The 16,070-nt window shown below is 45.0% G+C and overlaps 1 protein-coding gene across 3 annotated transcripts in view; it reads left to right on the forward strand.

Moving 5' to 3' along the window:
- The window catches only part of trpn1 (transient receptor potential cation channel, subfamily N, member 1), a 363,054-nt gene that overhangs the window by 323,795 nt on the left and 23,189 nt on the right, over positions 1 to 16,070 (forward strand). For all 3 annotated transcript variants that reach the window (XM_070895617.1, XM_070895599.1, XM_070895607.1), the window contains exons 22-23: positions 3,581 to 3,778; positions 8,487 to 8,693. In XM_070895617.1, the coding sequence (XP_070751718.1) occupies positions 3,581 to 3,778; positions 8,487 to 8,693 (405 nt within the window). The remainder of the gene's footprint in view (positions 1 to 3,580; positions 3,779 to 8,486; positions 8,694 to 16,070) is intronic.

Consider the following 16,070-nt stretch of genomic DNA (forward strand, 5'->3'; position numbering starts at 1 on the left):
CAGCAGGGAGGTCTTGCTGCAGTTGTACAGGGCCTTAGTGAGGCCTCACCTGGAATATTGTGTTGAGTTTTGGTCTCCTAATCTGAGAAAGGTCATTCTTGCTATTGAGGGAGTGCAGCGAAGGTTCACCAGACTGATTCCCAGGATGGCAGGACTGACATATGAGGAGAGATTGGATCGACTGGGCCTGTATTCATTGGAGTTTAGAAGGATGAGAGGGGATCTCATAGAAACATATAAAATTCTGACGGGACTGGACAGGTTAGATGCAGGAAGAATGTTCCCGATGTTGGGGAAGTCCAGAACCAGGGGACATAGTCTAAAGATAAGGGGTAAACCATTTAGGACTGAGATGAGGGGAAACTTTTTCACCCCGAGAGTTGTTAACATGTGGAATTCCCTACCGCAGAGCGTTGTAGATGCCAGTTCATTGGATATATTCAAGAGAGAGTTAGATATGGCCCTTACAGTTAAAGGGATCAAGGGGTATGGAGAGAAAGCAGGAAAGAGGTACTGAGGTGAATGATCAACCATGATCTTATTGAATGGTGGTGCAGGCTCGAAGGGCCGAATGACCTACTCCTGCAGCTATTTTTTATGTTTCTATGTAACACGATAAAGTCCCTCATCCCCGGTATGGTTTGTAACCTGCGACCTCTACCATCTGGAAGGACAAGGGCAGCAGGTGCATGGGAGTACCATCAGCTGCAAGATCCCCTCCAAGTCACACACCATCCTGACTTGGAAATTGGGTATGGTAGCATAGTGCTTATGTCACTGGTCTAATAATCCAGAGGCCTGAACTAATGATCCAGAGACATGAGTTCAAATCCCACCACGGCAGCTGGGGAATTTAAAATTCAGTTCATAAATAAATCTGGATTGTCGTAAAAAACCATCAGGTTCTAATGTCCTCAAGGGAAGGAAATCTGCCATCCTTACTCGGTCTGGCCTATATGTGACTCTAGACCCACACCATTGTAGTATGACTCTTAACTGCCCTCTTAAATGGTGGCTCACCAGCTCTTTCTCTCGGGCAATTAGGAATGGGCAGTAAATACATAGAAAATAGGTGCAGGGAATAAGGAAGCCTCACTGTCAATGACTCAGTTTAAAAGTCAGAAATATCAACCGTGATAACATTGGGTGGTAGGCTGGGATGGGGTGGGGTGGGAAGAATTAACTTATACCTCAGACATTCCAAGTCGTTTTTGGTGGAAAGTAAAATCTTTCTGTCTCTGAGCAGCCTCCACTGCCTTTCTGTATTTTTGCTTCCCTTATGTTAGCTTAACGTCATGGGGTACATCCAGGTATGATTACACATTCATTCACACGCACATACTCATAGACATGCACACACAAATATGCTCAAATATACATCAATGCACGTACATAAACAATTCTCAGAACCCAAGTAGGAAAGGACCAGCTTGCGATATATATATATATATATTTTAATTACAATAGTGATCAACACTTGAAAATGCTCCAACTATGTTAAAGGTCTGTGATGTCTCAAAATATATGGGAGAGGTACATCCCAGAAACAATATAGCTCTTTGTTGTCATTACATAAATCAGTGTTCAGAGCAGTCTCGCCACCAGGAATTCCTCTTGCTCTATTATAAAACATATTTTACAGTAGCGTAGTTGTTATGTTACTGGAGTAGCAATACAGAGGCCTGAGCTAATGATTCGGAGGCATGAATTCAAATCCCACCACGGCAGCTTGTTGAGATTAACTTAGCACTCTATTCATTCAAATAATCAGGTTAGAGTGCAAACGAATATGGTGGGTATATCATGTTTAATCGGAGTTTAGTATAGAACATAACACACTAGTTATACAGTAAAAACATATGACCGTGACAAGTAGCGAGTACTGGACTCAATCGGACAAGACGGCTGGCATGCATGAACAATGCTTTTTATTCCTCTCTCTTTCTGAATTACCCAAGAGTGTTACTGAAGTTAGCATGGTATCTTACCATCCTTAGGAATCCTTACTTCACCTTCTGCACTGAAGGCTCTTTGGCTCTTGCTTTTATTCTCTTTTTAGGGGTGGGCCTGGGGTAGAATATGGACAAAACCATTTAACCTATAGAGGTTCCCCTTAAAACAAGGTGCCCAATGGCATTTTGAGTTCTTTGTCTAAACTTACAGATGGAGACCCTCCCTCAAGGGGTGGTCTTCACAACCATTACACATGCTTTCTTGTTTATACATTTTGAAGGCCAATCCATCTGGATCCCCCTGTCCTCACCTCATAATCATCATAGGCAGTCCTTCAGAATCGAGGAAGACTTGCTTCCACTCCTGAAGTGAGTTCTTTGGTGGCTGAACAGTCTAATACGAGAGCTACAGACTTTGTCCCACCTGTCCTCCCAAGGCTAGAGTCTCTCATACTCATTTTCCAGAAAACAAAACTTACACAGTTCCAGTAAGACACAACTTATACATTAACCTCTTAACCCCTTGTCTCGAGCAGAAACATACAATCATTTAAACACAGTATTATTCATGTCACAATTTCATTTGCATACCCATATGCATTTTTAGGAATGCCTAATTTCTAACAAGCTGGCAATTTAAATTCAGTTAATTAAATGAAGATGGAATTGTAAAAAAGCTAATATCAGTAATGGTGACAATGAAACTACCGGATTGTCATAAAAACCCATCTGGTTAACTGGTGTTATTTAGGGAAGGAAATCTGCTGTTCTTATCTGGTCTGGCCTATATGTGATTCCAGACCCAATGTGGTTGACTCTTAATTGCCCTCTACAGTTCACAAAGGCAGCTCATCAGCACCTTCTCAGGGGTAATTAATCTTGCCAGCGGAGTCCCACATCCCGAGAACAAATAAAGCAAAAACCACAACGCAAGTGTGCATTATGAATTTCATCCATTAATTTTAATCAACTGAAAATCATGCCAGGTGGGATGAGCTGAACACCTGGTATTCCTGATATATGTAACTGTCATGTGAAGCTCCATGCCAAGAACACCAAACCATACAATTTACTGTTCAGCAGGTCTGTTCCATTAAACTCAATGGATGAACCCTACGATGATATTTAGAAAGATAAAATGGAAGCACAGAGTGGCACTATGAGTAAGCAGCTGTCACGAATGGTGCCTACAGTGCTACGCAATCCCATTATTAACAAAACGACATCCCCTTATATTCTGCATTCTCTTTACAGTGATAATATGCAAGGCGTTGGTGATAAAATTTAAGCTAGAACTCAGCCCATTTTCTGTGCATCGTTTAAAAATAAGCAATGTTTTGATTGTAAAGTGGTTTGGCAAACCATTCTTACTGGAAAGCCAGAAGAACCAGGCGTTCTTGTCTTCACAGTGCCCTCATGTGTAAGTGACAGGATGATGTGTTTTAATAGATTGTGCATGTGTTCAGGAACAAGAGGGCATGACGCAAATATGTTTTCACCAGAATGTTGGCCACTTCATGCTTTTTGTAACATTCTGCTTTTCTTGTGTGGACACGTTGTCGGAGTCGCCTCGTGCCTGAGGAGGAGAACGTATAAACAAGGCGGTGACCGGTTGAATCTTGTTCCAGGGTGCCACCCCACTCCACCTCGCTGCGCAGAATGGCCACACTGCAGTCGTCGGGCTCCTCCTGAGTAAATCCACCTCCCAGCTGCACCTCAAGGACAAGCGAGGCCGCACCTGCCTGCACCTGGCCGCAGCCAATGGTCACATTGAGATGGCGCGAGCACTGCTTGGTCAGGGGGCCGAGATCAACGTCACGGACAAGGTGCGTGAGAAGGAGCAAGAAACACTGCACTTCTGCAGCTTTGCAATAGGCATTTTTCTATATTTCCTGTCTTCGTTTGTGTGGAGTTTTCTTTCAATTGTTTTTTCTTTCAATTTGTTTTTTATGCTCAGATTAGATATCTAGAAAAGTACATCCCAAACCATAATACATAACCTGTACACCCAGCCAGTCACGCACCTTTCAATGAGGACTATTCTTACATTTAGACTGCACTATAGTTAGCACCATTCAGCTGCAGGTGCCTGACACGGTTTCACCAGGTTGTAAATTTCATTCCTCAATTAACGTTAGCGAGTAGTTAGACTGCAGGTCTCCTGAGGTTTAAAGTACAAAGCAAGACTGCAGCTGATGATGAGCATTCACCAGTTATTTGAGATGTTGCTCAATCATCTTGATCTGCTAGTCCTCTGTCATAAAGTGACATTTATTTGTTGCATAAAAAAATTGAAACAATTCACAATGATAGCAACAAACTTTTCTATGTAATTGATTTGTGTATGTTTGTCTTCATGAATGTTTAGGGAGTTAGATGTGGCCCTTACGGCTAAAGGGATCAAGGTGTATGGAGAGAAAGCAAGAATGGGGTGCTGAAATTGCAAAAATGATCAGCCATGATCATATTGAATGGTGGCGCGGGCTCGAAGGGCCGAATGGCCTACTCCTGCACCTATTTTCTCTGTTTCTATGTCTATGTTTGGAGGCCTGGCACTGTCAGCTGCGCATGATGTAATTGGCATTACAGACACATGGCTCCAGGGTGACCAAGGCTGGGAACTCAATATCAAGGGGTATTCAATATTCAGGAAGGATAGACAGAAAGGAAAAGGAGGTGGTTAAAAAGGAGATTAACGCAATAGTAAGGAAGGACATTAGCTTGGATGATGTGGAATCTGTATGGGTAGAGCTGCGGAACACCAAAGCGCAGAAAACGCTAGTGGGAGTTGTGTACAGACCACCAAACAGTAGTAGTGAGGTTGGGGATGGCATCAAACAGGAAATTAGGGATGCGTGCAATAAAGGTACAGCAGTTAGCATGGGTGACTTTAATCTACATACAGATTGGGCTAATCAAACTGGTAGCAATACAGTGGTGGAGGATTTCCTGGAGTGTTGTGTAATGAGAGAGGATTAATTAGCAATCTTGTTGTGCGAGGCCTCTTGGGGAAGAGTGACCATAATATGGTAGAATTCTTCATTAAGATGAAGAGTGACACAGTTAATTCAGAGACTAGGGTCCTGAACTTAAAGAAAGGTAACTTCGATAGTATGAGACGTGAATTGGCTAGAATAGACTGGCGAGTGATACTTAAATGGTTGACGGTGGATAGGCAATGGCAGACATTTAAAGACCACATGGATGAACAATTGTACATCCCTGTCTGGTGTAAAAATAAAACGGGGAAGGTGGCTCAACCGTGGCTAATAAGGGAAATTAAGGATAGTGTTAAATCCAAGGAAGAGGCATATAAATTGGCCAGAAAAAGCAGCAAACCTGAGGACTGGGAGAAATTTAGAATTCAGCAGAGGAGGACAAAGGATTTAATTAGGAGGGGGAAAATAGAGTATGAGAGTAAACTTGCAGGGAACATAAGCTGACTGCAAAACCTTCTATAGATATGTGAAGAGAAAAAGATTAGTGAAGTCAAATGTAGGTCCCTTGCAGTCAGAATCAGGTGAATTTATAATGCGGAACAAAGAAATGAAAGACCAATTGAACAAATACTTTGGTTCAGTCTTCACTAAGGAAGACACAAATAACCTTCTGGGAATACTAGGGGATCGAGCGTGAAGGAGGAACTGAAGGAAATCCTTATTAGTCAGGAAATTGTGCTGGGAAATTGATGGGATTGAAGGCCGATAAATCCCCAGGGCCTGGTTGTCTGCATTCCAGAGTACTTAAGGAAGTGGTCCTAGAAATAGTGGATGCATTGGTGGTCATTTTCCAACATTCTATAGACTCTGGATCAGTTCCTATGGATTGGAGGGTAGCTAATGTAACCCCACTTTTTAAAAAAGGAGGGAGAGAGAAAACAGGGAATTATAGACCGGTTAGCCTGACATCGGTGATGGAGAAAATGTTGGAATCAATTATTAAAGATGTAATAGCAGCATAATTGGAAAGCAGTGACAGGATCGGTCCAAGTCAGCATGGATTTATGAAAGGAAAATCATGCTTGATAAATCTTCTAGAATTTTTTGAGCATGTAACTAGTAGAGTGGACAAGACAGAACCAGTGGATGTGATGTATTTGGACTTTCAAAAGGCTTTTGACAAGGTCCCACACAAAAGATTAGTTTGCAAAATTAAAGCATGTGGTATTGGGGGTAATATATTGACGTGGATAGAGAACTGGTTGGCAGACAGAAAGCAAAGAGTAGGAATAAACGGGTCCTTTTCAGAATGGCAGGCAGTGACTAGTGGGGTACCGCAAGGTTCAGTGCTGGGACTCCAGCTATTTACATTATACATTAATGATTTAGATGAAAGAATTGAATGTAATATCTCCAAGTTTGCAGATGACACTAAGCTGGGTGGCAGTGTGAGCTGTGAGGAGGATGCTAAGAGGCTGCAGGGTGACTTGGACAGGTTAGATGAGTGGGCAAATGCATGGCAGACGCAGTATAATGTAGATAAATGTGAGGTTATCCACTTTGGTGGCAAAAACAGGAAGGCAGAATATTATTTGAAGTGTGGCAGATTGGGAAAAGGGAAGGTGCAACGAGACCTGGGTGTCATGGTACATCAGTCATTGAAAGTTGGCATGCAGGTACAGCAGGCGGTGAGGAAGGCAATTGGCATGTTGGCCTTCATAGCGAGAGGATTTGCATATAAGAGCAGGGAGGTCTTACTGCAGTTGTACAGGGCCTTGGTGAGGCCACACCTTGAACATTGTATACAGTTTTGGTCTCCTAATCTGAGGAAGGACATTCTTGCTATTGAAGGAGTGCAGCGAAGGTTCACCAGACTGATTCCCGGGATGGCAGGACTGACATATGAAGAAAGACTGGATCGACTAGGCTTATATTCACTGGAATTTACAAGAATGAGAAGGGATCGCATAGAAAAATATAACATTCTGACGGGATGGGACAGGTTAGATGCAGCAAGAATGTTGCCGATGTTGGGGAAGTCCAGAACCAGGGGTCACTGTCTAAGGATAAGGGGTAAGCCATTTAAGACCAAGATGAGGAGAAACTTCTTCACTCAGAGAATTGTGAATCTGTGGAATTCTCTACCACAGAAAGTTGTTGAGGCCAGTTCGTTAGATATATTCAAAAGGGAGTTAGATGTGGCCCTTACGTCTAAAGGGATCAAGGGGTATGGAGAGAAAGCAGGAATGAGGTACTGAAGTTGCATGATCAGCCATGATCATATTGAATGGTGGTGCAGGCTCGAAGGGCCGAATGGCCTCCTCCTGCACCTATTTTCTATGTTTCTATGTTGCTAAGCCTTGGACTTGAGTTTTGCTGTTTGCCCGGGTTCCTGAGTGAGAAGGATCAACCCATATAACACATTTCCAAAATGTACCGATATCACTGCCATATTGGTGTCAATGTAGGTGCCAGTCTGATAGTCTACATCTCCCTGAATGTACCAGCGTCAAGTCTGATAAACTGCAACGCACAGAAGGTGTCTCATTCTCTTAGACCATTCTGTACTGGATGGGGAGGGTGAGGGATCATCGCTTACAACCAAGAAGTTGTGAATCACTCTATGAATTACTTGTCTTGCTGCCAATCCTAAATAAATGCTCGGGTTTCAAAGATAAATCACAATGGGAAAAGTTTTCCCTCAGATACAGTTTGCTGATTGGATTTCAGATCCCAAAAATTATTAGAGCACGTCCCATCATTGTTCACTGGATTTCCAGCATTATTAAACAGGTAAAGCCTTACTTCTCTCCCGGCACAGTGGTTTTAATTTTTAAATCCTCTATTTCACTATCCTCCAAGAACCATCCTGTTCTGCTCTATTCCTTGTGCTCCCCCTCTGTTCCCCACGTTCCCCTTTGCGTTATATTTCCCAACCCCCGAGAGTAATGTAAACTTTCATCGCCAAGTGAAAATTGGGCGGTAGTGAGTTGGCCACCCACTTTGCAACTCAGTTGACTTCAAAATCAGTTGGAATGTAAAGTGGGTGGTTGATTTGCTCCCACTCAATTTTCACTTGCCAATTATTGCTGGAATTACCCTCTTCCCTGCCCTCCGCCCAAGGTCTAATCCCTGGCATTATGTTCCCATCCAGTTCTACATTGTGGTATTCAGTTGAATCAGAAGGCACCCAGCCTTACTATATTCTCATCAATTAAATTCTCTTATTGATTCAGTAATAAGAGAATTTAACTGAGGAATTAATTTTGACCGCAGTGTAACAGGCACAGGGTGTTGCTATTCCAATATGTTTTTGGAGAAGATTGCTTCCCAACTGTAATTCCTGACCAAACAAGGTCCCAAACTTGATCATGATGCCGACTGTAACTTTCCTATGGGAGGGAAGTAAAATTAGAGGGTGAGTCATGCAGCTACAGTCACACAACTCCAAACAGCCAAGATTGCCATTGCATATCTGTCGAGAAAAATACATAACACAAAGAGGAAGATAGAGGGGGAGGGCAACATTGAAGTGGAAAGAGAAAATGATCACAGAGGATTGAATTGAATTGGCTATTTTCTCTCCTTCGTTCAGAATGGTTGGACCCCACTGCATTTTGCCGCAAAGTCTGGTTACCTGGACACGGTGCAGTTCCTGGTGGAAAGCGGAGCATCTCCCAAACTGGACTGCAAGGAAGGAAAGACGCCCATTCAGTATGCCGCTGCCGACCACCACCAAGAGGTGGTGAGCTTTTTAATCTGGAAGAACAACATCACCCTTAAACTAACAGAGGATCGCAAGGTAGGTGTTTGAAGTGCAAAATTACAAGCAACACATCTGTCGAGCCATCATAGACAAAATGCTACAGTTTGTAACATGTTCAGTAGAATGAAGATTTCATAGAATTATAGAATGATACCCCACAGAAGGTAGCCATTCGGCCCATCGTGCCTGTGCCAGCTCTGTTGAAAGAGCTATCCCATTAGTCCCACTCCCCGCTCTTTCCCCATAGTCCTGCACATTTTTCCCTTTCAGGTATTTATCCAATTCTCTTTTGAAAGTTACTATTGAATCTGCTTCCACTACTCTTTCAGGCAGTACATTCCAGATCACAACAACTCGCTGCATATTTTTTTTTCCCTCATGTCGCCTCTGCTTCTATCTCCTGACAAATTTTTGCATTCATCAGCTTACATTATGAGGAATGCTTAAGGAGGTTGTTTTTGTTCTCATTGGAAAAGAGCTCCTTAAGGTGATCCAGTAAGAGTTTTAAGAATTATAAAGGGATTGGTGATGTTGATCCAGACAAATTGTTTGCTTGGACAAAAGATTTAAAAATTCAGGAAATGTGAGTGAATAGGAAATTCATGTTGACCTATTTCACACAAAGGGAAATAAATCTATGGAATAAGTAACCTGGCAGAGCCAATGAAACAAGCTTGTTTATTAATTTTTGACTGTTTGCCCCCTCCAGAAATCATGCAGAAATTTTCTGGTTGGTTCACCATGCCTGGTTTTTCTCATCGGTGTAATATTTTTGCTATTTGCAATTGGAGTCTATTGTGTCAGTTCCAATTGGTCATTGTTGTGACTCAACCAATAACAATGTGCCCCAAAAAATATATCATGTAATTTATGAAGCAATTACAACTGGTTGTGGCGTGGGTGCTAGTGGCTTGCTGTGGGAACTGGCAGCCTGCTCATGGCTGGCTACAGGGTAGTAGCCGTCTGCTGGTATGATTAGTTTGCTGCTGTTGTGGTTAGCTGGCTGCTGTTGTGGTTAGCTGGCTGCTGGTGTGGTTAGCTGTCTGCTGGTGTAGTTAGCTGTCTGCTGGTGTGGTTAGTTGTCTGCTGGTGTGGTTAGCTGTGTGCTGGTGTGGTTAGCTGGCAATTGCTGTGGTTAGCTTGCTGCTGCTGTGGTTAGCTGGCTGCTAGTGTCGTTAGCTGGCTATTTGTGTGGCTAGCTGATTTCAGGTGACTGGCTGGTGGTAGATGGACAGCTTCTTATAGCTGCCTATTGGCTATGGATGGATGCTTCTGGCTAGCTTGCAGTTGTTGTTTGTAATTGGCTGTGGTTTTACTGCAGACTAGCTGAAGGATAGATTCAGAGCAGCTCAAAACTGGGCATTCATGAGGCGCTATGGGCCATTAGCAACTGCATTGTAATTCCACCACAATCTGTATCCTCATGGCCCGGCATAATCCCTCATTCTACCATTACCAGCTAGCCATGGGACCAACCCTGGTTCAATGAGGAGTGTAGAAGAGCATGCCAGGAGCAGCACTAGGTGTACCTAAGAATGAGATGCCAACCTGGTGAAACTACGGCATGAATCCTAAGCAGCGGAAGCAACATGTTATAGAGAAAGCTAAGCGGTCCCACAACGCACAGATCAGATCAAAGCTCTGCAGTCCTGCCACATCCAGTCGTGAATGTGGTGTACAATTAAACAACTAGCGGGAGGAGGAGGCTCCATGAATATCCCCATCCTCAATGATGGCAAAGACCAGCGTGTGAGTGCAAAAGACAAGGCTGAAGCGTTCACAACCAACTTCAGCCAGAAGTGCCGAGTGATGATCCATCTTGGCCTCCTCCTGATGGCCCCACCATCACAGAAGCCAGTCTTCAGCCAATTTGATTCACTCCACATGATATCAAGAAAAGGCTGAGTGCACTGGATACAGCAAATGCTAATGGCCCCGACAACATCCCGGCTGTCGTGCTGGAGTTGTGCTCCAGAACTAGCCCCGTCTCTAGCCAAGCTGTTCCAGTACAGCTACAACACTGGCATCTATCCGACAATGTGGAAAACTGCCCAGGTATGTCCTGTCTACAAAAAGCAAGACACATCTAATCCGGCCAGTTATTGCCCTATCAGCCTGCTCTCAATTATCAACAAAATGATGAAAGGTGTCATCTGCAATGCTATTAAACGGCACTGATTCACCAATAACCTGCTCACTGAAGCTCAGTTAATGTTCTGCCAAGACCACTCGGCTCCAGACTTCATGACAGCTTTAGTCCAAACATGAACAAAAGAGCTGAATTCCAGAGGTGAGGTAAGACTGCGCTTGACATCAAGACAGCATTTGACTGAGTCTGGCATCAAAGAACCCAGTAAAATTGAAGTCAGTGGGAATCAGGTAGTCCTACTTAGCACAAAGGAAGATGGTTGTGTTTATTGGAGGTCAATCATCTCAGCCCCAGGACATTGCTGCAAGAGTTCCTCAGGGCATTGTCCTAATCCCAAACATCTTCAGCTGCTTCATCACTAACCTTCCCTCCGTCATAAGATCAGAAGTGGGGATTGTTGTGTATGGAGAAAGAGTCAGACTGAACACTGTGAGCTCAAAGTAAAGTGTGACCTTAGTCTTTTATTGCAGGTCTCCAGAGTGCCTTTCCAACCGGTGAAGCCTCCTTAAATACCTGTGCTCCCAAGGGATTGTGGTATCCCTTGGGGCTCCAGAGGATGAGCCCTCTGGTGGCTGTACAGAGTAAATACAAGTTTACATAAAGAACAACACCCCCACCCCCCCAAAAGTCAATAGTGTAACCATTTACAATATGACTCGATCTGGGGCCCTTCTTGCCCTGGTTGATCATCTCGGTGTGAAAGCTGGTATTGTTGAATCATTTGTTGGGCCCTCGCTGGGCTGCTGTACAGCTGGCCTTGCTGGGTTGCCTGGTGTGTTGGGCACTATTGGGCTGCTGTGGAGGATGGGTTCTGCTTCGTGGTCAACCGTGGTGCCGGTTGCCATTGGTGTGTATGTTGGGGGATCTAAAAAGGTAGGGTTCAAGATGGGTTGCTCAGGATAATCCGTGAATCTGAGTTTGATTTGGTCCAAGTGTTTCCGATGAATGAGTCCATTTGAAAGTTTGACACACAGCTTTTGACTAGAGATAATAAGAGGTCCTGGTTTGTCCAGGTTTTGATCTGTCGGGCAGTGACGGGTGATTGCTCACTCGCAAATGCTTCCATCACCATGGCTAGATCTGCGGGCTGCGCCATTTCCATCCCCATGGTGGGCAATGGCAGCCTACTGAGAGCATCGGCGCAGTTTTCTGTGCCTGGCCTATGATGGATGGTGTAGTTGTATGCGGACAACGTGAGCGCCCATCTCTGGATGCGGGCCGATACATTGGTATTTATCCCTTTACTCTCGGAAAACAGGGGTATAAGTGGCTTTTGGTCAGTTTCCAATTCGAATTTTAGCCCAAACAGGTATTGATGCATTTTCTTTACCCCATAAACACACGCTAACGCTTCTTTCTCAATCATGCTGTAGGCTCTCTCAGCCTTAGACAGACTCCTGGATGCATAGGCTAAAATTCAAATTGGAAACTGACCATAAGCCACTTATATCCCTGTTCTCCGAGTGTAAAGGGATAAATACCAACGCATCGGCCCACATCCAGAGATGGGCGCTCACGTCGTCCGGTTGCGGTTTCCCGAAATCATTGGTTTGTTGCAATACATACCTGCCGCCATATGACGACGCATCACATGCTAGTACCAAACGCTTACATGGATCATACAACACAAGCAATTTGTGTGAGCATAACAATTTTCTCGCTTTTACAAAGGCATTTTCTTGACTTTTGCCCTAAACCCATTCATCCCCTTTTCATAGTAAGACATGCAGTGGTTCTAACAGTGTGCTGAGACCCGGTAAGAAGTTACCAAAGTAGTTCAGGAGTCCCAGAAACGACTGCAGCTCCGTCACGTTCTGTGGCCTCGGTGTGTTATCGATTGCCTCCGTCTTCGCGTTGGTAGGCCTGATGCCGTCCACCGCAATCCTCCTTCCCAAGAACTCCACTTCATGCGGCAGGAAAACGCACTTCAAGTGTTATAACCTGAGCCCCACGCAGTTGAGTCGACTAAGAACCTCCTCCAGGTTCTGCAGATGCTTGACTGTGTTCCGACCTGTGACCAAGATGTCGTCCTGGAAGACCATGGTGTGCGGGACTGACTTCAGTAAGCTTTCCATGTTTCTCTGGAATATCGCCGCCGCCGATCAGATTCCAAACCGGCATCTGTTATAAACAAAAAGACCTTTGTGCGTGTTGATGGAGGGGAGGGCCTTCGATGATTCCTCCTGTTCCTGCGTCATGTAGGCTGAAGTCAGGTCCAGCTTCGTGAACGTCTTTCCTCCCGCCAGCGTTGCAAAGAGGTCGTTGGCCTTTGGTAATGGCTATTGGTCCTGCAAGGAGAAACAATTGATAGTTACTTTGTAATCGCCACAGATTCTGACGGTGCCATCTCCCTTGAGGACTGGGACGATAGGACTGGCCCACTCGTTGAACTCAATCGGGGAAATGATGCCCTCTCTTTGTAGGTTTAGCTCGATCTCTACCCTTTCTCTCATCGTGTATGGTACTGCTCTCGCCTTGTGATGGATGGGCCGCGCCCCCGAAATTAGGTGGATCTGCACTTTTGCTCCTTGGAATTTCCCGATGCCTGGTTCGAACAGCGAAGGAAATTTGTTTTAGACCTGGGCACACGAAGTGTCGTCAGCGGGCGATAGCATCGGATGTCGTCCCAGTTCCAGCATATCTTTCCCAGCCTGCTCCTGCCGAGCAGCATGGGACCATCGCCCAGTACCGCCCAGAATGGTAGCTTGTGCACCGCTCCATCGTAGGAGACCTTTACGATAGCACTGCTGATTACAGGAATCAGTTCTTTCGTGTAAGTTCTTAGTCTCGTGCGAACTGAAGTTAAGACTGGCCTTGAGGTCTTGTTGCACCACAACCTTTCGAAAGTCTTGTTACCCATGATGGACTGGCTCGCGAGTCCATTTAGTTCAACATTCAGCATTATCGGGGGACAATTCGTGGTGAATGTGTGCACCCCATGTACCTCTGCCTCCTCGATCTGAGGCTCTGGTTCGTCGTGATCCTCCATGGATCTGTCGTACTCTGCAACATGGTGCTTTGCAGGTTTGCACACTCGTTGGAGGTGTCCCATTGTTCCACAGCCCTTGCAAACGTACCCTTTGAATCGGTATGAATTGAAACAATGATCACCACCCGCAGCACCAACAAGGTGTTAATGGCCTTGCATTCATCACCCTTGATGGTGGACTCTGAGACATCTGCGGAGGTGTAGCTGCAGGTATGTGTGACCTGCCCTGTACATTACGTTTCGAAAACAACATCACTTTGTTCACAGTACTTGTCGCAGCACTTGTGTGCTGAGAGATTTGCTTAGTATTGTCACTGGTGGCAATGAACGCCAGGGCTATCACTATGGCCTTACTCAAGGTTGGGGTCTCTGCAGTCAAAAGTTTGCGAAGTATGGTTTCGTGGCCAATGCCAAGTACGAAAAAGTCTCTGAGCATGTGATCCAAATGTCCTTCAACTTCACAATATCATGCAAGGCGTCTTAGCTCGGTGACATAACTCGCCACTTCCTGGCCTTCAGACCTTTTGTAGGTGCAGAACCGGTACCTCGCCATCAGAACGCTTTCCTTCGGGTTCAAATGCTCTAGCACCAGTGTGCACAAATCATCGTACGATTTCTCCGTGGGTTTCACTGGAGTGAGCAGATTCTTCATGAGGTCATACGTTGGTGCCCCACAGACGGTGAGGAGGATCGTCCTTCATTTGGCAGCGCTGTCTTCTCCATCTAGCTCGTTGGCCACGAAGTATTGGTTGAGTCGCTCCACAAAAGTTTCCCAATCATCTCCCTCCGAGAATTTCTTCAGGATGCCCACTGTTCTCTGTATCTTTGGGTTTGCTATCTGTATCTCATCGGCAGTTGTTGTGTATGGAGAAAGAGTCAGACTGAACACTGTGAGATCAAAGTAAAGTGTGATCTTCGTCTTTTATTGCAGGTCTCCAGAGTGCCTCTCCAATCTCTGAAGCCTCCTTAAATACCTGTGCTCCCAAGGGATTATGGGATCCCTTGGGACTTCAAGGGATGAGCCCTCTGGTGGCTGTACAGAGTAAATACAAGTTTACATATATAATAGGGATGTTCGCTGATCATTGCACAGTATTCAGTGCCATTTGCAACTCCTCAGCTAATGAAGCAGTCCATGCCTGCATGCAGCAAGACCTGGGTAGCATTCAGGCTTGGGCTGATAAGTGGGAAGTAACTTGCGTGCCACGCAAGTGCCAGGCAATGACCACCTCCAACAAGAGTCTAACCACCTCCTCTTGACATTCAAGGGCATTACATTGATTGAATCTCTTGTCATGGGAGTCACCATCGACTAGAAACTTAACTGGTCCAGCCATATAAATACTGTGGCTACAAGAGCAGATAGCGGTTGGGTATTCTGCTGCAAGTGTCTCACCTCTTGACTCCCCAAAGCATTTCCACCATCTACAAGGCACAAGTCAGGAGTGTGATGGAATCCTCTCCACTTGTCTGGGTGAGTGCAGCTCCAACAACACTCAAGAAGCTCGACACCATCCAGGACAAAGCAGCCCGGTTGATTGGGACACCTTCCACCACTTTAAACATTCACTCGCTCCACCACTGGCGCACCGTGGCTGCAGTGTGTACCATCTACAAGATGCATTGCAGCAACTCGCCAAGGCTTTTTTGATAGCACCTCCCAAACCTGCAACCTCTAGCACCTAGAAGGACAAGGTCTGCAGGCACATAGGAACACTATCACCTGCAAGGCCCCTCCAAGCTACACACCATCCTAACTTGGAAATATATCGCTGTTCCTTCATCATCGCTGGGTCGAAATCCTGGAACTCCGTACCGAACAAAATTGTGGGAGTACCTTCACCACACGGACTGCAGCAATTCAAGAAGGTGGCTCACCATCACCTGCTGAAGGGAAATTAGGGACGGGGAATAAATACTGACCTTGTCAGCAACACCCATACCCCGTTAATGAATAAAAAAATGTTTTAAAAAATTGGACTTATGGGCCGAATGTCCTAATTGCAGTGCTGTAAATGTAATACTACATAAAATCGTGAGAGATCGGCTGCCGGTTTGCTTTCCTCTGTTTTACACTATCTGACAAAGTCAATATTACCCCCATTGTGTGAAATGCTTTGAGACATTTCAATGGATAATTAGAAGAATGAGAGGGGATCTCATTGAAACGTATAAAATTCTGACGGGGTTGGACAGACTGGATGCGGGCAGGATGTTTCCCCTAACTGGGATGTCTAGAACAAGGGGTCACAGTCTCAGGATACGGGGTAAGAAA

This window comes from Pristiophorus japonicus, chromosome 1, assembly GCF_044704955.1.
Source record: "Pristiophorus japonicus isolate sPriJap1 chromosome 1, sPriJap1.hap1, whole genome shotgun sequence".
NCBI classification, from domain to species: Eukaryota; Metazoa; Chordata; class Chondrichthyes; family Pristiophoridae; genus Pristiophorus; species Pristiophorus japonicus.